This window comes from Sciurus vulgaris, assembly GCF_902686455.1.
Source record: "Sciurus vulgaris genome assembly, chromosome: 1".
Classification (NCBI taxonomy): domain Eukaryota; kingdom Metazoa; phylum Chordata; class Mammalia; order Rodentia; family Sciuridae; genus Sciurus; species Sciurus vulgaris.
Genome location: NC_136461.1, coordinates 20623373 through 20648334, shown reverse-complemented (window position 1 = coordinate 20648334; position 24962 = coordinate 20623373). Strand labels below are relative to the sequence as shown.

At 39.6% G+C, this 24962-nt stretch overlaps 1 protein-coding gene across 2 annotated transcripts in view; it reads right to left on the bottom strand.

Moving 5' to 3' along the window:
* Positions 1–10792: 10792 nt before the first annotated feature.
* YTHDF2 (YTH N6-methyladenosine RNA binding protein F2) overlaps positions 10793–24962 on the bottom strand; it is a 33514-nt gene continuing 19344 nt past the window's right edge. For both annotated transcript variants that reach the window (XM_079103213.1, XM_079103214.1), the window contains one exon: positions 10793–11661. In XM_079103213.1, the coding sequence (XP_078959339.1) occupies positions 11638–11661 (24 nt within the window). In that variant the 3' untranslated portion in view covers positions 10793–11637. The remainder of the gene's footprint in view (positions 11662–24962) is intronic.

Genomic DNA, 24962 nt, shown 5'->3' with positions numbered 1-24962 from the left:
AAAAATGTGCCAGGCTCAGGGATGGGCCTAAATTTCACATAGTACTTACAACAGTCCTGTGATGCCATCGTAGGACTTTTCCCCTACCCTTTCATCACCCATCAATTGCAGGATAATCCAGTCATCCTTGGCAATTCACTTTATTCCTCCAATTTCCCATGAGTCTGTTCTCTCTACCTTAAACCAAATAAATGCTCCTCACTTTTTAGGTTCAGTTCAAATGTCATCTCTTCTGTGAACCTTCCCTAAATGCCTCAAACTTAATCCTCCTTTCCCAGGTTCCTAAGGGAACAATTAAAACCTGTCTTCCTCTATAGCTTTTAATTCTGTGTGGGGATGTGGCCTTCCTGGCGCAGCTGTGTCTCTTCTGAAAATTCCTTAATACGTTTGTTTAAAATCACTTCAACTCTATCCTGTCTGTTCACCAGTCAAAATAGGGTTCTACACTTCAGACTCAAAGGATCAGGCTAAAATACTCTCAGAAATGCTCTAGTGCCACCTTCTGGCCAGATGGTGTATGACACCTCTTGGTTCTGGCGTTTTTCTAAAATGCGTTCATTCCTTCATTCATTCATCTCTCCATCCATTCTTTTGTTCATTCCATGCCATGCTCTGAATATACTAGTTCCTATACACAAACCCAGTTCCTGACCTCAGGGAGTTGAGACTCTGGCACAGTCTTGGAATCTCACTGTTGTGATCCTGAAAGTCTTGAAGCCACAGGAAAGAGGGCTTCTTTGCCTGTTTCTGAAGCCGTCTTACCCAAAAGCCCTAATAGGTATTGTGTGGTCTAAGCACACTACTGTCCTCTTTTGGCCACATATGCTCTCACTTGGTTTGCACATCTGTGATCAAGCCTGTCCTTTACAGCTACTCATCAGGATCTCACTGTTACCCTGGCTTGCCTTGAACTCCTGACTCAAGTGATAGTCCATCCTCAGCCTCCCAACTAGCTGGGATTACAGACATATGCCACCATGCCTAGCTTTCTTCCTTCCTTTTTTTCTTTTTCTTTTTGACACTGGGGATTGAACCCAGGGATGCTTTATAACTGAGCTACATCCCCAGTTCTTTTTATTTTTTGAGACAGAGTCTCACTAATTGCTGAGACTGGCCTCAAATTTGCAATCCTTCTGTCTCAGCCTCCCAAGTCCCTGGGATTACAGGCATGCTTCCACTGTGCCCAGCTCTTTCTTTCTTATATTCTGGAAACTCTGAAGTTGGAACCACAAGCTGGAAGAGACCTTCATTCATTCTTTAAATACTTATTGAACACTAGTTAGGTGCCAGGTATTGTGTTAAATGCTATGGAGCAATAGTGAGCCAGAAAGAACGAGGTGTGTGTTCTTATGAACTTATCATTGTCTTTAAGGAGATAGGAAACAAAGCAAGTATGCAACTTTTAAATATTTATTTTTAATAGGTGATACATTATGATTCAAAACGCAAAAGGATGTACATTGAAAAGCTTCTCACTCCTGCCCCTAGCCACCTACTCCCCCCTACAGAGGCAAACAATGTTACCAGTTTTCTCTGTACCCATCCAGAGATAACATTAATATACAAGCAAATATATCCCCCATTATACAAATGGTGGTGTTCTATACACTCTGTATTGTACCTTGGGTTTATTTCACAACATACTGTAGAAATTGTTCTTATCAGTACATAGATTCCTATCTTTTACAGATGTAGAGTATTCCATTACATGAGTATTGCACAGTATAAAATAATGTTACATTGCTGAGCAAGGTGGTGCATGCCTATAAACTTAGCAACTCAGGAAGCCGAAGAAAGAGGATCTCAAGTTTGAGGCTAGCCTTAGCAATTTGGTGAAACCCTATCTCAAAATTAATTTAAGAAAAAAAATGACTTGGAATGTAGCTCAGTGGTAGAGTGCTCCTGGGTTCAATCCCCAGTAACCATCCCCCCAAAAAAGTTACATTGTGACAAATGTTACAATGCAAACAGAAAATAAGAAGCTGATTTTTATTTATTAAAATGTATTATTTTTTGTGGTGCTAGGATCAAACCCAGGGCCCCACACATACTATGCAAGTGCTCTACAAATGAGCTACATTCCCAGAAGGGGAGCTGAATTTTAAAATAACAAGTGGACATTTTTTTTTTCTTTTAAGACTCAGTTTTAGGTAAGGTGGTCAGGAAAAGAGGTTCAATTAAGAAATAAAGATTGAAACTGAGTCCTAAGAGGAAACTGAGGATGGTCAAAGCAAGAATGAGCATCCTGGAGGGGCTGAGGAGCCCCAGAACCAGGTGGCAAGGGTTGTCCTGGATCAGGTTAAGCAACACAGCGGGTATTCTAAGGAAAATAGGAAACCCCCGAAGGATTTAAGAGGGAAAGGGATAGGCACTTTTTTATATTGTTAAAAAAAAAAAAAAAAAAAAAAAATTCAGGTGGTTATATGGAAGGTAGATGAAAGGAGAGAGATCAATAAAGAAGCTAATGCAGTCCCCTAGGCAGGAGATGACAACAGCATGGGGAGGGTGGTGGCCGAAGGGATGGAGAAATATTGAGTGTTGGGATTTATCCTGGAAGTGGAGCTGACAGGACATGCTGATGAACTGGAGGCAGGTTCAGCTGATTATTTTGTCCAGGCCTCTCACTTCCCAAGCAGACTAAACTCAGCGACTTGCTTGTCACGGGTCACAGAGCTCCACAGTGGTGGATCCAGGCCTAGAGGCCAAGGTTCCTGACTCCCACGTTAGTGTTCTTTCATCCTAGTAAAGTAGGAATTGAGATTTGAAAATAGAAACTATTTCTGAAATTCTGTGAACTAATAATTACTGATATATTCAATTTTTTAACAATTGACAGCTGTTGACTTTTTTGAAACCAGATCTCAGAGTAAGACACAGACCTGGCTGGAGTGAACAGATGAGCCCAAGTCCATCTCTACCTACTGTCAGACTGCAGCAAGGGGGACAGGCAGTGTGGGAGTTGGGGGTGGAGAATACAGATAGGCTAATAAGGGGAGACCTCCCTGACAAAGTGACAACCTCTGCTGAAAAACCTGAAGGAGGGGAAGGAATGAGTGGGCACTGCAGATCTATGAAAAGAGCATTCCAGGGAGAAGATACAGCTGGGGAGACAGATCCTCCAGGTGAGCCTGGTGTGTCTGAAGAGTAGCAGAGAGAACATGGTGAGCAGAGAAGGAACAGTGGGAATCGTGACAAGAGCAGGAATGGGGGCCAGATGGCTTATAGTCTGTGGCCATTAAAGGCTTTGGCCTCTGTTCTGAGTGAGATATGAGCCAGGAGGTGTGAGCAGAGAAGTGCATGATCTGACGTTCATCTGCACAGGTTCACTCTGCTGCCGTGTGGAGGAAAAAGACTTCAGGAGGCAAATGTGGAAGTAGAGACCAGCCAAGGGGCTACTGCAATCATCTAGGTGAGTGTGACTCGGCCAGAGTGGATATGGTGATACATGGCCAACCAAAAAGATGATCTTAGAAAATGGGCAAGCTTACTACTGATGAGAACACACAGGGAAGGGTTTTGAGTTTGGACGTTTTGGACTGGACGTCTTCGTGAGACATCCAGTGGAAGGCTGAGCTGACAGTCAAACACGTAAGTCCAGGAGCCAGCTCTGGCCTGTCTACAAGTGAACTGTTGGTACATGGATGGTGTTTATAAAGTCCCAGAACTGGATGAAATCTATGTAGATGGAGCATCAAGGACTGAACCCTGGGTCACTGATTCCAATAGGGCAAAGAGCAGAAGAACCACCAATCAAGGAGACTGAGTAGGAATGATCAGTGAAATAAGAAAATCAAAAGGTATGCAGTGCTAGACTCCAAGTGAAGGAGAGAAGTATCAACAATGTTATATGTTGTTTATAGGTCAAACAAGATTGAGGATCGAGAATTAGCAATGTGGAGTCACTAGAGACCTTGGCAAGTGACCCCACTGAAAGGAGAGAAATGGAATCAATGAATAACACCTTCTCTTTGGGATTTTGTTGCAAAGAGGAGGAGTAAAGCTATGGGTAAGCTGGGTATGTGGAATGGCATCAACTGAATGCAGGGATGGGAGGAGGTATTGGGAGATTTGAGGAAAGGGAGAGGGTATGAAAAGCTTTTCTTGACATTAGCAGATTGACAGGAGAAATGACTTTCCTCCTAAGGTTGAGTGAGTTTACAACGAGACACTGGAGGCTAAGTGTGTAGCTGAGTCTATGTTAAGCATGCTCAAGGCCCTGGATTCAATCCCTAGCACCACCCAAAAATAATTTAAGACACTGGTTAAATGGCTTTCTTGAGCCACTCTGAACTGCATATGTGCAGGTGGGTGGAGTTAAATGTAATTAGGATCATGGCTCAGTAGCAGAGTGCTTACCTAATATGTGCAAGGTCCTGGGTTCAATCTTCAGCAGTGGGGAGGGGGAAGCAAGATAAAAGGGTTGAGGAGTTGAGGGTAAAGTGGGATTATGATGGAACATGGAACTTCAGCTAGGTTAAGAATAGAGATACCAGGCATAGCGAGGGAAAATAAAAATATGCTTTTTCCAAAAATGGGTGATTTCTTCTCAAGACCTTACCCAACTTGTCTTCACCTCTCTGGGCTTCTGATAGCATGGCTTTCCCTTCCAGCCTCATACGTTGTGTTACTTTTCAATATAGTATTCATTGCCAACTAACAAACATTTTATCTATTCACCAAAATTGAAGTTCCACTGAAGGCAAGTCCTGTTGCCGTAGGCTGTGCCTAGAACTGGGCCTATCCAATCCTGGTCAGCTTATTCTTCAACCACACACCCCCAACATGTCCGATACTTCAGGATCAAAACGTCTCCATCTGAAATAACATTCCTCTAAAACCTAAGTGCCTAACTCTTTAGACTGAGAAGCTTCAGGGAAGCAAAAATCTTGAAGTTTGGCTTCCAATGCTCGAGAGCAAAGTTGGAAGGAATATTAAAAGGACATACTTCTGCCAAGTTGCTTCTGATGACTGAGGGAGCCCCAGGCTCTTGGGGCTCCATTTACCCCAGGCTCCCAAAAGACTATCTATATTATGTTGTCATGGAAGCTCTAGGTCTTTCTTTAGTGGGCCAGAATAGAAAACTCGGAATCATAACTGAAGAGGGTTGCAGGGAATGAGGGTTGTCCTGCAGACAATTTGGCATTATTCCATTTTTGTAAAATAAAATTGTGTATGTATAAATTACAAACACATACACATGCTACGCACACTGATCTTATGTGCCATAAAGCAGTTTTTTTAACATTTAAAAGGATAAGGAAACATAGCAAAGTATGTACTTTTTACAGTTGTCTGAATTTCGATTTAAAAGGCATTGCTAGTTAACTTAAATCGCTGTAAAAATCACACAATCAAGTGATTTCAGAGGTCATTTCCTTTTTCCAATGAGGATATGTATGCAGAGATTTGTACAGCACCATACACAGCTCCTTAAGGATGAAACAGAGTGCCTATGAGGAGAAACTGAACCTGGGAAGGAGGATGAAGAGGTTTAAAAAAAACATGCCACTAAGGACAATCTGGGTACCCCCCTCTTTTGTTCTTATAGTACTCCGCATAACTACCACAACTGTTAGTGTTCTTTAAACTGGACTCTGCAAAAATCAAGAATCTTTTTTTCTTTCCCCAATGCCCATCAACAGCACCCTACGGGGAGCTTACAAACTATAGACTGAATGACCAAACAATGGAAAGACACGCTAAACTGAACAATACGGTATTTTGCGAGCTTCCTCAGGGTGCTGCCCCTTAAAGAGCAACACAACTTTTTCTTTGTGACGTACATGAACAGCCTCTATGGCCAGCAGGTGGGGCTAACAGCTTTCCAACCTTTAGCCAGTCTTCGTGCGAGCATTATTGAAGGGGCTGAAGCAAGCAATAAGTGGTGCAAAATCCCAACACTCAGTTTCTTGCCCAACCCAGCTCTCCTGGGAAGGTGAGGGGTTTGGGTGGGGGAGGCTTTCGCGCAGGCGCAAAAGCAATGGCAGACACTATCTTGGGTCCAGCAGTGCCCACGGCAAAAGAGCCTGTCAGTCAGAGGGAAAGCAGACAAGAGCGAGGATATAGCGCGGTTGGGGATATAAGGAACGAACCAGGATAAAGTAGGCAGAGGTTTGTCCTCCTCCAGCAACTGGGCATCGCGCACACACGTTCCAGCCGCCTAGCCAGGTCACCGGTGGAGCTCCAGAGCGGATCCCCGACACCGGAAACCACTGACCTCAAGAGTGCATGGGACGTCTCCCAATTCCCTTAGCCTCTGAAGATGCTTCATCCTGCAGCCATAGGCTTCCCACTTGCAAACCCAGCAGTTGTAATGTAGATTAGTTTCAAATAAAGGGATAATTTCACCAGCTGCTCAGAAACCACTAGTGACAAGTGACAACGCAGAAAAAAAATTGAAAATGGGCAACTTTAATACATGAAAAAAACCCAGAACCCCTAAAATAGTTTGGGAGGACTTCCATCATTTGGAAGGAAAAGGTGGAAGTTAGAGCAGGATGCCAAACGAACCCATGCGCACTGAGCCCTGTTGTATTAGGGTAAGTAAAAGACCACTCTACAACTCCAGATCCACTCATATATAGTGCTATTTAAGAGAAGAAATGAAGTGGTCGAGTATTTTGATTAGGTTAATTTTCCATTTACACATTAAAAAAACTTGCAGGGCACAGTGGCACAAGCCTATAATCCCTCCTACTGGGGAAAATGAGGCAAAAGGATCACAAAATTTTAAGGCGGCCTGGGGGTACTTGGTCACAGGTTGTCTCAAAAGAAAACAGGGTTGAGGATGATATTCAGTTAAAGAGTAGTTGCCTAACGTGCATGGGGCCCCAGGTTCAGTTCCCAGCACTGCAAACAACCAAAAAAAAAAAAAAAAAAAAAAAAAAAGCCATCTTAACAGTACATTGCAATTTGAAGAATTACTACCAAAAAAAAAAAAAAAAAAAAAAAGGCAATGGGAGCAAGGGCCATGGGGCTCACCTATAATTCCAGTGGCTCAAGAGGCTGAGGCAGGAGAATTACAAGTTCAAAACTAGCCTCAGCAAAAGTAAGGCACTGAGCAACTCAGTTAGACCCTGTCTGTAAATTAATACAAAGTACAGCTGGGGATGTTGCTCAGTGGCCAAGTGCCCCTGAGTTCAAGACCAGTAATTGCTGCCCCCACTCCAAATGGATGGTTTTAAATTATTCCCCAATAAAAGGAACCAGAGTTGCTTGGGAAAATGGGGTTGGGGAAGATGCAAGACTAGCCTGAAACATCCTGAACTACAAAGAGTTCTAAAACTGTCATGCCCAAAGCCCTGGGTTTGGATCCCCAGCAAGGAAGAAAAGACGACATGAGTCAACTTGAAAATGCTCTGATGGTTAAAACTGGGATAATTTGAGCAACAAACGATAGCACTGACATAAATCCATACTGATATAATTGAAAAAATTGAGAAGTGACATCCTCCTTACAGAATTCTAATTGGTAAATGCAAAAGGAATAGAACTAGCGTATTAACATTTGGCAAACACTACAATATTTGTTGCAGGCAGTAGCAATCCATAGATGTTAAAATTAGTTGGTCAAAGAATCAAGAGTTTCAAAGTATATCCCAAGTTACTTATTAATTACAAAGGGAAAATTAATAACTTTACAGCAGAGAAATCTGGCAGGCATCACTTTAACCAAGTGATTGAAGTTATCAGTAATAGTTCACATCAACATGTAATCTGATATAATGCACTGAAAAGGGCACAGTACTTTCATAAAACAAATATCAACCTCAATCTAGTAACAAGAAATTATAAACACAGTTTGAAGGGCATTCTATAAGGTAACTAACTGGCTGGTATTCTCCAAGTATCTAGTCATGAAAGATGAAGACTGAGGAATTATCATAGGCTAGAGGAGACTGAAGACAACCAAATGCAATGTGGGATCCTGGACTGGACTGAATGCCAAACCAGGACCAGGGGTAAAATCATTAGTGTGACAACTGGAACAAATCAAGTAAGATCTGTAGATTACCTAGTAGTACTGGTTTTGATTTTACTATGGTTATAAAGATATTAACACTTGGCAGAGGCTGAGTGAAGAACTTCCCTTATTTTTCCCATATGAGAACTTCTTTTTTCCCCAAAATATCTAATTATTCCAAAGTGTTTTTTTTTTTTAAATGGAACATATTGGAAGACAGCCAAATACAGCTAAAATTCAGCGCCTTTAAGATTTACCTATTTTGTTCATATTACAAGTCTTAAAATCTTTGAATTTATGACACTGATGGTATGATTGTTTCCCCTCAACTTTAACAAAGGGGAAAAAGTAAACAGCTATCTTCAAAGTTATAAAATTCACCAACATTATATTCTGAATTAAGCCTTGAGAACAGTCAAAAGTTAAGCGCACACCTGTAATCCCACCAGCTCAGGAGGCTGAGGCAGGAGGATCTGGAGTTCAAAGCCAGCCTCAGCAAGTGAGGCGCTAAGCAACTCAGTGAGACCCTGTCTCTAAATAAACACAAAATAGGGCTGGAGACGTGGCTCAGTGGTTGAGTGCCCCTGAGTTCAATCCCCAGTACCTCGCCCAAAAAAAAAAAGAAAAAGAAAAAAAAGATTAAAAACTCCCAGTGGCAAGATTATCTTCAGTAAAGAAGAGAACTAGTTTAGCTGCATTTTGGAGCCTTCACTAAACCAACTTTGGTATCAACCTCTTAAGAGCCAACAGTCTAATCCTTCGGTTCATAAGTGTGATGATTGGGTGTTCACATTATTGTGTGAGATGTGCCTCCCTCTAAACCTTGTTAAGACTGTGGCACATTACCCGTCTGACATGAGGGGAAAAAGAAAAGAAAAAGAGTCAACAGTCTAATTTTATTCTACTACAAAAAAAAAGTCAATGTGCCTTTTGAGTATTCTTTTTAATACAGAAGTCCAAGATCCTGAAACCCTCAACACTCAGTAGGGTGAAATGAGTGATCTTATTAAAAGGTACAGTTTTAGTTTACTCCCAAAGTCTTAAGAGTATCTCCTATACATGATATGAAAAGAAAGACTGGGAAGCAACTACTGAGCTTTGAACCTTTCAAATTACAAAAAAAAAAAAAAAAAAAAAAAAAAACCATCTTGAATAATCATGTCCAACTTGAATTCAACACAAGAAAATCTAGGTAAAATAGCTTTTAAATTTGCTTTTCTCTCTCTTTTTTTTTTTTTTTTTTCTTCCTGTTTGAAAGCAAAATACTAAACAAGCTCAAGGGAACCCTGTACAATTTTCAGAAGTTAGGGATACAAGTGGAAACACTGAGTGCTGCTCCCCACCCCACCCCGGGGATCAAATGCAGCCAGAGGCACTTTGCGACTGAAACACCCCCCAAACCTTTATTTCAAACACAGTGCCTTGCCGAGTTGCTGAGGCTGACCTCAAACCTATGATCCTCCTGCCTCAGTCTCCCAAGTCACTGGGATTAAGAGGCATGCACTACCACACCCAGCTTCAGGGCTCCATTTCTTACTGGAAATCTGGCCAAATTCAAACTAGAGAAAAACACGAGCAATTTCCTAATTTTGGGGCGGAGGGGAATGTTATTTCAAAAAGCTTGACAGGAATATCCAGAATATTGTACTGTGCCCCTGATATAAAAACCTAAGTGTTAACTATAATGTTAAATAAATATCGGCACTGACTTATTTCATTGGCACCCTTGACTTACCAGTCTGGGCTATACAGAAAAGGATGAGTAAGTCACTTCAGGGCAAAAGTGTCCAACAGTATTAAAACCCATTTTCAGAATTCTCTTAGTATAGATATTTTTCAAACCTTAAACTAACTCTCCAAAATTGAAGCTTTTTTTTGTTTTTTGGTGTTGGGGACCAAACCCGGGGCTCTGGCATGCCAGGCAAGTGCTCTTCTACTGAGCCACATCCCCAGCCCCCAAATTGGGACATATTTAGAGCCAAAAAAAACTTTAAGGCACAGAAGCCCTTCAAATCTAGGCAAAAAAACAAGAATGAATTAAATGTCATGTGGTTATAAGGTACACCAAGACTCAGGTACACTCGAATTTCTTGTTTTTAGGACACGAATCCATGTGGAACACTTGTCTAAATAAACCATACTTTGGTTTTGTTTTGCCCCCATCTTTTTTTTTTTTTTTTTTTTTGGGGGGGGGGGGGTTAAAAGTCCTGGAGATAGAACCCATAGTTCTACCACTGAGTTATATCCCCAGTCCTATTTATTCATTTATTTAGGTACTGGGGATTGAACGGGGGGGGGGGGGGGGGGGTGTGCCACTTTACCACTAAGCTACATCCTTAAGCCCTTTTTTTTGAGAAAGTGTCTCCATAAGTCACCAAGACTGACTCAAACTTGAAGTTGTGACCCACCTGTCAGACTCCCAAGTCACTAGGATTATAGGCATGAACCACCATGCAATAAACCATATTTTAGATTATACACTTATATCCTTGGTGGTTGATACCACCTCCTCCAGCATCACTGGCCAGAGTTTTATGCAGTTAGTAGTGCCTGGCACCTAATAAACACAAGTTATCTGTTGAATGAATGATTTACCAGTGGCTCTATATTCTCTGGAAAGTATCCAGAAATGAAGTATTATGAATATTGACCCACCTTGCATTGCAGGGGTCATGGTTAATACAGCCCTAGGTACAAAGCAAATCTGAACTATTTCCTTTCAACACAAACTTTCTAAAATTAGTTTCTATACTGCCTCTCAGAAATCCTTATACTCTAAATCTTTCACAACATATAGCAGATTCAAATAATACTAAATGGTACTAAAAGTGATGCTCAACAGGATCTCACGTTTATTGAGAAGTGATTAATGGTAAAAAGAAAGGCAATGCCCTTTCCTCATTGGCTGAACAAGAAACTGAAGAAACATTCACTACACGTTTTACAATATTTTTCTCTTCCAAAATGCATTTCTGAAAACGAGTTTTTATCACTGTTCTTAGCTTTGAAATCAAATTAATCCTGACTTAATCAGTATAATGTACAAGAACAGAACATTTCTTAGGACTCCTAGTACTTTACTTTGAGTAACAAAGGGTCAGAGAAAATGAACCACCCTTAAAGACACAACCTTGGGTAACACTGTTAAATTCTCCTAGACAAAAATTCTTCATAAAAAATGTTCTTCCAGTTCGGAAGGGAAAAATCAAATTCCCACTTTCTGGGGTGGACACCCAACCTTTGCAACTCAAGTGTTCTCCAAGTGCAAATGTCAAAATGGGAGGAGGAAAGGGTTTAAAAATTAGAGAAAACTGTATGCACTTACGGACTTAAAAATCCGAAAAACATAGTAAAAGACAAAAAACCAAAGCATTATGCTCTGAAAATCACAACCGAAGCCAAAATAAAAGGGACATTTTTCACCTAAACTACCTAGAGGAATTTTTTGTTTACTTTTTTCTTTTTCCTATTTTTTCTTTTTTTTCTTTTTTTTTTTTTTTATTTTCCAGTTAAGTCCTATGTCTTTTGTGAAATTCCAATACTTAAACTGCAAGTCTGCAATCGTCTCTGTAAGTCAATGAAATTAAGAAAAAAGTCCTAATTCTCTTGAAGGTCAATTTTCCGCTTAGGATATGCAGATGCAACCGTTGCTGCAGTCTATGCAGAACTGCTTTTTATTTTCCACGACCTTGACGTTCCTATGAAGATAAGAAAAAAAAGAAATGATTAGTTAAAACTTATCTGAACATACCTAAAAATTTTAGTTATTTATGCTAAACAGAATTATTTCCACAAATAAACTGGCTTTTATTTCTTTGTTTTTTGTAGCAGGGATTGAACCCAGGGGCGGGCGCTTAAACCACTGAGACACATCCCCAGTCCTTTTGATTTTGAGACAGGGTCTCCCTAAATTGTGTAGGCTGTCCTTGAACTTGTAACCCTCCTGCCTCAGTCTCCTGAGATGCTGGGATTACAGGCATGCACCACCACATCCATAAAACTTTTATTACTTAGATTTTAAACCAGGGTAGCAACACTCAAGCATCCCAATTAATAAAAAATTAACTTCTCTTTGACTTTAAAATCCATTTTAGCCAGCAGAGGTTACACACGCCTATCATCCCAGCAGCTCTGGAGGCTGAGGCAGGAGAATCTCCAAGTTTAAAGCCAACCTCAGCAACAGCGAGGCGCAAACTCAGAGCCCCTGTCTCTAAGTAAAATACAAAACTAAGGCTGGAGATGTGGCTCAGTGGTTGAGTACCCTGAGTTCAATTCTTAGTTACCCCAACCCTTCCCCCAACTCCCCAAAAAAATCCTATGAGTACTAGAGTCAGATCACTGTACATTCAAATCCTATACTAATCCCAGGGCCCTAGACATATTCATGGACTACTAATTCCTTTTCTATAATGTAAAGGTAAATACCTCACAGGGTTGTGGAGCATTAAACTGACTACAGAAAGCTCTCACTGCACGGTAGGCCAAGAAAACCACCCTCATTCCCCAGGGAGAACTTAAGTTGACTTAGGGATGGATTTTTAAAAACTGACAATTATATTTGACTTTTCTCTAAAAAACAAAACAAAACAAACAAACAAAAAAACCTAAATACTTATTTTCTTAGTAAGAATCAGTCTTTGAGTCCTTCACAATTTTGATCTAAAAAGCCATCTATTTCACACATTACCTCACAATATACAACTTTTTAAAAAATTAATGGAAAAATAAGGCTCAATCCACAAGCAGGAGTTCAAAGGCCTAAATTTATATAGTTGTTCCCATTTACCCTTTGCTAACTATGGTTTGACTGAATGTTTTCTACCAAAAAGAACAGCATCTATTACAAGTTTCCAAGTTTCAAGCACTGTATATAACAATCTTCATATAATCACCCTATTTGAACTGTTATTTTCCCTAGTTTTTTTTTTTTTTTTTTTTTTTTTGTCTTTTTTGGGGAATAGGGGGGGCAATACTAGGGGTGGGAATAAACCCAGGAGTGCTGAGCTATATCCCTTCCCAGTCCTTTCCCTTTTCGTTGCTGCTGTTGTTGTGGTCGTTACAAGGGATTTTAACCCAGGGGTACTCAATCACTCAACCACACTCCAGCCATTTTTTATGTCTTATTCTGAGATAGGGTCTAAGTTGCTTAGGGCCTTGCTAAAATCGCTGGGCCTGGTCTTGAACTTGTGATCCTCCTGCCTCAGCCTCAAGTTGCTGGGTGCTGTGTATGCCACCACACCTAGCACTTTTTTCTTTTCAGTTACAGGTGAACACAATACCTTCATTTTATTTATTTATTTTTATGTGATGCTGAGGACTGAACCCAGTGCCTCACAAATGCTAGGCAAGTGCTCCACTGAGCCACATGTACAGCCCACTTTTCATTTTTTGAGACAGTCTTGCTAAATTTGCCCAGGCTGACTTAACTCTTGTGATCCTCCTGCCTCAGTCTTCCAAACATTGAGGATTATAGGCATTTGCCACCACACCCTGCTTATTTTTCTTATTTCAGAGATAAGAAAATCTAAAACTCAAAGAAATTACTTCCCAAGGACAAAAAGGAACCAAAATTCATACCTAGAACTAGTGGCTGCCAAATCCATGCCCTTTCTACATTGTTATCATAAATATTTACATAAAAGTCAATAAAAAAAGACTGTAAATGAACTGACTACACTACCACTCTTATTCTATGAATGTTAAAAAAAAAAAAAAAGTAAATTACTTTTTCAGAAAAAGAAGTTAAGGGGCTGGGGAGATAGCTCAGTCGGTAGAGTGCTTGCCTTGTAAGCACAAGGCCCTGGGTTCGATCCCCAGCACCCCCCCCCCAAAAAAAAAAAAAAAAAAATTTGTTTAATGTTTGTTTTTGTGATGTCCTACTTCATATATCCAGATTTCAGAGACACCCACCAACATACCAAAATCAGGGATTTATTTTTAATAAATTTTGAAATTTTTAATAATTCACTCACATACTCCAATCTCTGGGAATCAATTATTAGTCAAATAAGAAAATTAATTCAGTCCAACCTAAGAGGACTGTTCCTGGGCAGCAGTATTTTTCCCCCTCCTTTTCATAGAATCCTCCAAGTTTCAACAAAGGATGTATTATACAGGAAAATCAATTACAAAACAATCTTTGGAGCTGGTCAAACTTTCAACTCCTTACTTAAAACAATCTTAAATTCATCTACCTAGTTTTATCTTTCATAAACTACACAGATACCACTTATCTAGCCTCTTTTCTATTACTGTTAATATCTATCCACCTTAGGCTTCCAGGGGTTGGGGATATAGCTCAGTTGGTAGAGTGCTTGCCTCACAAGCACAAGGCCCTGGGTTCAAATCCCCAGCATGGCAAAAAAAAAAAAAAAAAAAAGGAAAAAAAAAATCTATCCACCTTAGGCTCCTGGAAATATGAACTCAGGTATGTTTCTTCATTAAGTCATATTCCTATTGTTGCTCCTGCTGATTACATTTTATTTTATTCTTGGTACCAGGAATTGAACCCAGGGCACTTAACCACTGAGCCACATCCCCAGTCCTTTTCTTTTTTGAGACAGGATCTCGCTAAGTTGCTTAGGGCCTTGCTAAATTGCCGAGGTTGATTCTGAACTTGTAATCCTCCTGCCTCAGTCTCCGGAGTCCCCTGGATTACTGGCATGCACTACCACACCCAGCTCATTCCTATTGCTTTTTAAAAATCTGGGGCTGGGGAGATAGCTCAGCTGGTAGAGTGCTTGCCTTGCAAGCACAAGGCCCTGAGTTTGATCCCCAGTACCGCAAAAAAAAAAAAAAAAAAAAAAAAAAAAAAAAAATCTGGTGATACTGGGGATTGAACCAAGGCCTTGAACATGTGCTCTAACCACTAAATAAGCTACATCCCTGGTCTTTATTTATTTTTTTTAAAGTTGAGATAGGATCTCCCTAAATTTCCCATATACCTTGAATTTGTGATTCTCCTGCCTTAGCCTCCAGAATAGCTTGGATTGCAGGTGTGGAACACCTATCTGACAGTTCCTCAATTCCTACCGCTTTTATCATTCTTTAATTGAGGACTGTCTGCCACCTCTCCTTATGTTCTTCAAGGTAAAGTTTCAATCTTTTTTTCCCATCATTGAGACTATTTTAATCATTTCTTTCAACATCCTTCTAAATCTGCACTCCCAACTGAAACTGAAATTACATTGCCACGTTTCATGGTAAGTAGCCACAACAACATCAAAAGCTCCCAGGAAGGGGCTGAGGGTTTATTTCAGTGGTACCATTTGCCTACCATGTACAAGTCATAAACTGAATCCCTGGCACCACAAAAACAAAACACCTCCTAGAAAGCAAAAAACTTGTCTACAGAAACCTCACGAACTACTTTTAGGTTTAGCAGAGGAAAACAGTTACTAAGATTTAACTTTTGGGCTGGGGATATAGCTCAGTTAGAGCACAAGGCCCTGGGTTCAATCCCCAGCACCTTGCAAACTAGATTTAACTTTTAAATTAAATTGTGCCTTGTACTGGGGTTGTGACTCAGTGGTAAAACATTTGCCTGGCATGCATAAGGCCCCGGGTTTGATTCCCCAGATAGCAATTAAAAACGAAACAAGGTGCTGGAGTTGTGGCTCAGTTGTAGAGGGCTTGCCCACCATGCATGAGGGCCTGGGTTCGAGCCTCAGCATCACATAAAAATAAAATTATTGTGTCCACCTTTAATTTAAAAAAAAAAAAAAAAAAAAAAAGCTGAGGATGTAACTCAGTGGCAGAGAGCTTGCCCAGCATGTGAGGCCCTGGGTTCAATTCCCAGTACTGACACACACACACACACACACACACACACACACACACACACACAAAATCACACCTGAAAACAGTGCCTTCCTAATGTAATTCAGCCCCAAATTTTAATGCTAAATTAGAAAACCTAAACTTTATATTACTGCCCTACCAAGTCCTAAGAAAATACATTAAGATCATCAGCATGCTTTTGATAACAGCATTTAAAATATTTAGTCAAGTCAGGCTTATTGGTAGAAGTCTATAATCCCAGCTACTCTGGAGGCTGAGGAAAGAGGACTGCAAATTTGAGATCAATCTAGGCAACTTAGCATTACCATCTTAAAATTTTTAAAAAAGGGGGTTGGGAATGTAGCTCAGTGACAGAGTCCCCTGGGTTCAAACCTCAGTACTGCAAATATATGAAAAGAAAAATAAACACATTTATAAGTAATAATGGTAACATTCATCTTCTTGAAGAGTATAAGGATACTTAAGTATTCAAATCAAATCTTGAAAAGTAAATGAATCTGGAATCAGTAAAATAATTAAACTTTTCACAAGATTTTACTTACAAAATCAAATTTTAAGTATTGTTTTTATTTTTTAAAAAGCAGGGCTGGTAATGTGGCTCAGTGGTAGAGCACTTGACTAGCATGTGTAAGGCATTGAATTCGATCCTTAGCACCACAGAAAAATAAGGTATTGTGCCATCTACATCTATAAAAAAAGCAAACTGAAAAGAGAATCAGTAAGATCCTGTTTGAATCTATAAGTAAACACCTATCACAGTACTATCTGAATTAGTCAAGAATTATCAATAAATGCTAAAACCTAAGGGTGAAACTTTGAGGAGAAACAAATATTTATATAGTCTTTTATTTTCCCCATCTATTAAAAGGAAAAATTAGTAATCTTTATTACAGTGGAGAGTCTTGTGGATGATACAAAAGTGATCAAAGTTAACATTACCAGTAAGGGCAAAACAGACATCTTGTAACTCTTAACTGATCTAATAAGCAGGACTGTGTGAATTGAAGTCATTGAAGAGTAAAAGACTTAAGAGGCATGAAATAAAATGATTCTAAACTAGAATGTGGATCACAAAAAGACTGCTTACCGAAGACTCTTAATAAACTGGAAGCTATATGTCATAGTGAGTGCCAGTAGTTCCAGTTACTCAGGAAGCAGAGGCAGGAGGATTGCTCCAGACCATGAGTTCCAAGCAAAACCAGTTCAAAAGAACAACACATGCACAAACAAAACACCACACTGGAAATATCTGAATAATATCTGTAGATTGGGTAACAATATTATGTTAAATTTCCAGACTTTGGTAATTGTAATATGGTTATGTAAGTGCATGATATCTGATCAGGACCTTAGCTCAAGTGGCTAAGAAGCTAGGCATGGGTGTGCACGCCTGTAATCCCAGCAACTAGGGAGGTTGAGAGGAGGATCACCAGTTCAAAGCCAGCCCCTGCAACTTCCAGAGGCCCTAAGCAATCTCATATGGTTGCCCTTTTTATGGTGAGAACATTCCTTACACAAAAGAAAAAAATACCATGTATCATCATTATACCCACCATGCAGTACAAGAACTCTCTTTAAACTTATTCCTCCTGTCTGTAATTATGTATCCTTCTAAAGATCTCTCCCCAATTTTCTAGGGGGTAACTGGGGATTGAATTCAGGGTGTTTTACCACTGAGCTACATCCCTATCCAGTTTTGTTTTTTGCTTTTTAATTTTTTTGGGGGGGAGGCGGGGGGAGACAGGGTCTCCCTAATTCTCAGAAGCTTCAAACTTGCAATTCTCCTGCCTCAGCTTCCTGAATTGCTAGGATTACAGGTATATGCCACCATGCCCAGCCCCAATCTTTAAATAAAAATAAATTTAAAGAAATTTTAATTTTTTTTTTTGTTGTTGTTAATAGGGGGACACAATACCTTTATTTTTATTTTTATGTGGTGCTGAGAATCGAACCCAGGGTCTCAACACTTGCTAGGCAAGTGCTCTACCACTAAACTATACCCTCAGCCTTCCTTCCACTTTTAAGTGGACCATAAAACAACTGAGGCATATTTATTTACTGCATTTTCTTTTTGGGAGTACTGGGGATTTAACCCAGGATTTCCCACATGTGAGGTAGGCAAGCACTCTACCAATGAACTACATCCCTAGCCCTATCTACCTATTTATCTACTGGCCCTGGAAATTGAACCCCGAGGCACTTAACCACTGAGGCACATCCCAATCCTTTTTATTTTGAGACAGTATCTAAGTTGTTTAGGCCTCACTACATTGCTGAGGCTGGCTTTGAACTTTCAATCCTTCTGCCTCAGCCTCCCAAGTCACTGGGATTATCGGTGTATGCCACTGCACCCAGCTCTTAGCCATTTTTAAAAATTATTTTTTAGTTTAAAAAATATGTATACATATATATGTATATATATAAGTTGTAGGTGGACACAATACCTTTATTTTATTTTTATATGGTGCTGAGGATTTAACCCAGGGCCTCACGAGTGCTAGGTAAGTGCTCTACCACTGAGCTACAACCCAGCCCCTTAAAAATTATTTTGGAGACAGGGTTTATCTTCCCATTCCCTCTCCAGTTTTTCAGGTGCAGAACAGACATTCAATGGGACACAAGTTCTTGAAACTGAAGCAGAAACACCAGGAGGAAGTGTAAGCATTAATTAATAATCTTCCACACCATCTAATCCTTTTCCAAGATTGTTCATTAGCAGTTTAACTCCAATATACATTTCACTGAAAGGGAAATAAAGCCTGAAAATATTCAGTGCCTGAATAAATCTGGCAAGTAATTTCTCAAATGAAAATAAAAGACAGATAAATTAGTATTGGTTTTTTGTTTTGGTATAACCAAAAAGTAAGATTTGAAAACACTTATTTCCAAACCAAATAAAACTATTTGCTAGGCTCTCCAGTAAGAGCTGCAGTCGAACTGAAACTAATTTCACAACAATTTATCAAAAAAGGTTGGAAATACAGACTTTGGCTTGTATTATAAATGTATTAGACAATTGTTTTTAATAGTGTGTCAAACCCCCAACCCACCACCAGCCCTAGAATACTCTATAGTTAACAGGTAAATTTAGAAAGAATGAAGCAATCATTAGAATACACTTTCCATATACCTGAAAAATGTTTTCTACTTCAACTCCACTTTTGAATTGTTTCAATCTAACCATCCGCAGTAATTTCATTAATTACTTCTCAGCTGGACCCCCTGAACTTTGCCACATACTTTCTCTCTGCACTCTTCAGTCCTAATATTCCCAGTAGCACTCTTAATATCAAGTAAAAGTTATTAAAGAAGCTGATGATTGATCCAAACAAAGGTGTAGAGGGGCATGTGTATGCCCAAATCATTCATAAAAAGATATGTGCAAATACATCTACATTTAACCCTCCTAACAATCCAATGAGGTATCCTCCCCACCCCCTTATTTTTTTAAAGTACTGGGGCACTTTATCACTGAGATACATTCCAAGTGCCCCTCCTGCTTTTGAGAGGGGGTTTAAGCTGCCAAGGCTGGCCTTGAACTTTGCAATCCTCCTGTCTCAATCCTCCAAATCACTGGTACTACATACATGTTACCACCACACCCAGTCTAAAATCTTCTTTTAAAGGACCCACACTCCAAAACTGACCACCTTTAACCCCCGCCCCTTTTTAAGTACTGGGGACTAAACCCAGAGGGCTTTACCACTGAGCTACATCCCCAGTCCCCCACCCACCCACCCGCATTTTTGACAGTCTCACTAAGTTGCTTCAGGTCTCACTAAATTGCTGAAGCTTGCCTTGAATTTGGGATTCTTCTTGCCTCAGCCTCCTGAGTTCCTGAGATTACAGAGTGCACCACCACGCCCAGTTTAAAAATCAGCTTTTAACATCACATTTTGAGCAATTTTAGAATGGTGAGTGACTGCTAAATCTTCTAGTTTAAAATTATGTGAAAACTCTAAAAAATTAACACATCTAGCACATACCTGTAATCCCAACTACTCAGGAGACTGGGGCAGGAAGACTGAAAGTTCTAAATCAGCCTGAGTAATATAGTGAGACACTGTCTCAAAATAATAAAAAGGGCCAGGGATATAACTCTGTGGTAGAGTACCACTGAATTCAATTCCCAATACTACAAAAATAAATAAATAGCCTCCTTCTGAGGAGCAGGGCTATAGGTGCAGCTTTAATAATAACTGCTAATCCTACAAGAAATATTTAAGATGCTTATTAGATAAAATACTTAATTTATTAACTCTGAAGGTTTCTTCCATGTCAGGAAAGGAATCAAGGCCTGGTATCAATATATTTCTTCAAACTTTCCAGATGGCTCAAAAGGTTGTCTTAAATCACTAATATTTTTTTAAATTAGTACTCCAAAGCTCTCCTCCAGGTCTACCCTGCTCCCTTCCTCAACCTTTTCTGGGGCCCACTGACCCCAAGTTAACTTTTTGCCATAAGTAACTTTGAATTACCCAAGAACTTGTCTGGGCTCTAATGCTAGCTGTCATTACAGGGAGATAACCCTGCAGTTTGTGTATAAAATTAGAGTAAACCTTGCCCATTTGATTTTATAGTCTCTCAAAGTAGATTATGCACAACCATTTGAATTCTTCTTTTCCTTATTCTTGCTGCCCGTAATTAACCACAACCATTACAACTTTCAGCAAATGGTCATGGAGATTATAAACAGTAGATTCAATGTGCTCCATTTTGATTATTGTGATGGGAGACTAAAGTGCTTAAATAAAGGTTCAAGTTTCAATTAATCATTTCTCATATGACCACAAATAGCAGACTGGCTTCAGGTACCAGCAGATAAAAATCATTGTTTTTTTCTTTTTTAACTTTTTTTTACCCTTTCCTTTGTGGTACTGGGGACTAAACCCAGAGATACTATCACCAATCTTTTATTATTTATTTAGAATTTTTTTTTTTTTTTTTTGGTGGTGCTGGGGATCGAACCCAGGGCCTTGTGGCGAGACAGAATCTTGCTGAATTGCCCAGGCGGGTCTTGAACTTTGCCATCCTCCAGCCTCAGCCTTCCAAGCAGCTGGGATTACAGGAGTATATGGTCACCATATTTTAAGTGATAAGTGTAAAGTAGCACGGCAAAAGAACAGAGCTTTAGAGCAAAAATTCCCAATCCTACTTAAGAATCATGAGAAAATTATTGAGAAAGTTATTATTTTTCTGAATCTGTTTCCTATGATATAGATCAATCTTTTTCTTCTTTTCTTTTTCTTTTTTTCTGGTGGTACCGGGATTGAACCCATACATAGCCCGTAGCCTACAGCATGATGTTAGGCAAACATTCTAATACTGAACTACAATTTGACCCATTTACAGGATCATTACAAGAAAATGAAGATAAATGAAAAGGGCCTTTACACTGATGTCCAACAAATATCTAAATACGGGCAAATAAGTATATAAAGGGGTAAAAGGCAAGACAAGTACTATATAAAAAACTATAGTAAATAACTAGGTAAAGATTAAAAATATCAAAAGAATGAGAGGTTTATCAGAAGGGTTGTGACTTTTCTTTTTTACTTTTAATAAAGTCATACTTTCCAATGACATGCAAAAAGTACAATTATAGAATCTTTACTTAATGAAAGTTCTAAGGGGCTGAATGCAGTGGTGTACATTTGTAATCTCAGCTACTCAGGAGGCTGACAGGATTACAAATTTGAGGTCTGCCTCAATAATTTAGTGAAAATCTATCTCAAAATTAAAAATAAAAAGGGGGGCTGGGTATATAGCTCAGTTGGTAGAGTGCGTGCCTCGCATGCACATGGCCCTGGGTTCAATCCCCAGCACCGCAAAAAAAAAAAAAAAGAATAAAAAGGGCATGGATGTAGCTCAGAGATAGGGCATCCCCAACACCCCAAAATAAATGTTCTATGTGCTATCCATATCTTCCCCAAAACAAAAATTCACATAAAAGGTCAAAAGGTTACTTTAGCATATTTTTCCTGAATGACAGGGTCAAAATTTGCATTTGCAGAAGGCCCTCTACTACCTCAAGAACCACCAGAAATTGTATCTGGCCCCTATTCAGTACAGAGATTTCCCTTACCCATCCCCAGTACTGTGGACTGAACATAGGGGTGCTTTACCATTGAACTCCATTCCTAGTTTTTTTGTTTGTTTGTTTAATATAGGGCCTTGCTAAGTTGCCAAAGCTATCCTCGAACTTGTGGTCCTCCTGCTTCAGCCGCCCAAGCAGCTGGAACTGCAGGTGTGCACTGGTGTGCCCAGTTCCCAACTCTCATATATTTCTGATCCACAGCTGGTTAAAACCACTGATGCAGAATCCTTGGATACAGCAGGCCTGTTAAATTGGAAAGAGCAACTGCCTGGTTTTTCCTTCATCTTTCCACTCTTTCCCTACCCATCCTTCCAGACCCAAATCAATTAAGGCTTCCACAAAAATTTCCGATGACTCTAGTCCTAACTGGTCTTGCTATTCTCTTCTGCACTTGGTCTCATACTGCAAAATTAGCACTTTAATACACACAGTCCTACACAGTTTCATCTGGTATGTCATAATTCCTTGCTATCTTCCCCATATGACTAAATGGAATTAAATCAGTTCAACTAGGAACTGTTTATTCAACAGGAATGAAAAACATTAGGGAGCTATTTTAGCTAGTTTTTTTAGCACTGGAATTTTGTCCAGAAGGTGGCAGCGGTATGCAAATTTAAACTACCTGCTTCAAAGAAAGTCAGAAGGGATTATCTGAGCTGACACACTCAGGCTTTCTCCCTGCTCATTTGCAGACTTACAGAGTTCAATGGCAAAATGTAGAAGAGCAGAAAAGAGATCACCTTTGTTTGCCCTAATACAGGAAAAGAACTTTTTCTTCTCTATATGAAATTCCTCAAGAGCTACAGGAAAGTAATTTATCACACTGTCCCTTAAACTAGAGCATTCAAAATGCTGCAATCTTTCCCATTTTCCCCTCTGGACAGTAAACCTTCATCCCTACACATCCCTGCCCCAACTAAACATCACAAGGCACCTAAGGGATGCTGAACCTACAGAATCCTCAACTTCAAAACAACCCCCCCACCACCTCAGATCCACTTTCAAGCACCATTCCTCCCACCACAACCTTCATGTCATCTGGAGTTTTATGAACTATGCTTCATGGAGGATATGCTTCAAGGATCAAGCCGTGCATGTAAAATTAGTCATAATAAGTTTGGTTGTAGTGGGGGAAATCCACTACTAATCCACTGTTAAAAAGTTTTAAAACTGTTACAGAAGTAGGCCAGGCATGGTGAACAACACTTGTAATACAGTGTAATACCAACCGGGGAGGATGAAGCAGAAGGATCAAGTTCCAGCAACTTAATGAGACCCTGACTCAAAATTTTAAAACTGGCTGGGATGTAGCTCGGTGATTTCAAAACCCAGTATAAAAAACAAAAACAAGCAAAACAAAAACTGTTATAGGAATAATGTTTACTTTTGACAAAAGCAGAATGTCTCATATCTAAGTGGTTCTCAGTTTAAATAAAGTATTCTGAGTACAGGTTAAATTATTCTAGCATTGCCAATTAGCCCTTGCCATACAAATGTTAAGTTTAGAAAAATGGCAGTCCTTTCTGGATCAATCATCAGCCTTTTCAAGGATATAGTTCAGTGGTAGAACACTTGCCTAGGATCCTAGAGGGCCTGGGTTTGATCCCCAGCATGAAAAACAAAACAAAGGAATACATGTCAGTTGTACTTGAGACATTCATTGTCATATAGACTAAATTACCCAAATGGTCCATAGGAGTGAAACAAAAGGTAGTCTTACTTCTCTATCTCTTTAAGGCTTAGAACAGATAGGTTGAAAGATTGTGAGACTCAGTTTGTAGGAGGAGTTAGATATACAAATAACAATCTTATCTTTGGTATCTGTTACCTCTGTGCAGTCTTTTGAAAAAGCTGACTATACCTCCATGTTCTTTCTGAAATTCAGACTACTCCCTCTCATTTCTTTCACTTATTTCCTTTTTGTTAATTTTTTTTTTTATTGTAAACAAATGGAATACATGTTGTTTACTTATTTCCTCCTTTAACCTATCCTTTGAACTTTATTTCTGGGGATTCTCTTTTCTCACTTCTCACTTCATGGTGACTCTGGAACCATTCTACAGATTTAAAATACCACCTCTGCTTTCTTTCTTCTTTTTACCGTTTTTTCCCTCTAGGCTCTGGAGTTCAAACCCAGAGCCTCCAAATTGCCAGGCAAGCATTCTACCACTGAGTCACATTCCAGCCCTAACAGCTCTACTTTCTGAACTCGTGTGATTTTATAAAATTATTCACTCTTTTTTGTGTTTTAGTGTCTTCATCTAAAAATTGAGAAAGTTATACCTATTTCACAATACAAGAATGAAAACTTACATAAAATATATAGTATTCCAGCTAGTATGATACATAAACCATTCAGTATTGTTATCCATGATTTTCATTATCAATATTCTTGGAATAATCATGAAATAAAATCTTCTGGGCTGGGGAGATAGCTCAGCTGGTAGAGTGCTTGCCTTGCAAGCACTAAGGCTCTGAGTTCTATCCCCAGTACCACAAAAAAAAAAAAAAAAATCTTCTATGTCTTTTCCTCTAAGATGACTGGAAATTCCCCCATTTCTACGAACAGATCTCTCTTCCAAGCTCCAGATCCCCATTCTTAATGTATCATTATTGTTCCTGTTCTACAGGCACCCAAATGCTTTTTCAAGAAGCCAATACAAAGGCTGGGCATGGTGGGACAGCTGTAATCCCAGCAACAGGTGGCTGAGAAAAGAATCCCTAAGTTTGAGGCCAGCCTCAGCAACTTACCAAAGCCCTAAGCAACTGAGTGAGACAGTCTAAAAAATAAAAAAGACTGGGGATGTTGGTCAGTGGTTCAATCTCAGGCACCAGAAATAAACAATAGGTAAATAAAAAACCAAACAAGGCTGAAATGTAGCTCAGTGGTAAAGTGCTTGCTTAGCATGTGCAAGGCCCTACTACTGGGGGGTGGGGGTGGGAGTCAATATCCTAACCCTGAACTGCTGCTCCTCTCCTCATATTCTCTTAAAAAAAAAAAAAAAAATTAGTTAGGAAATATATCTAATCACGTTCTTCAAATTTAATTTCTCATTCCCATCATCTTGGCTCAGGTCCTTGTCTTTTTTCTCCCAGAACATT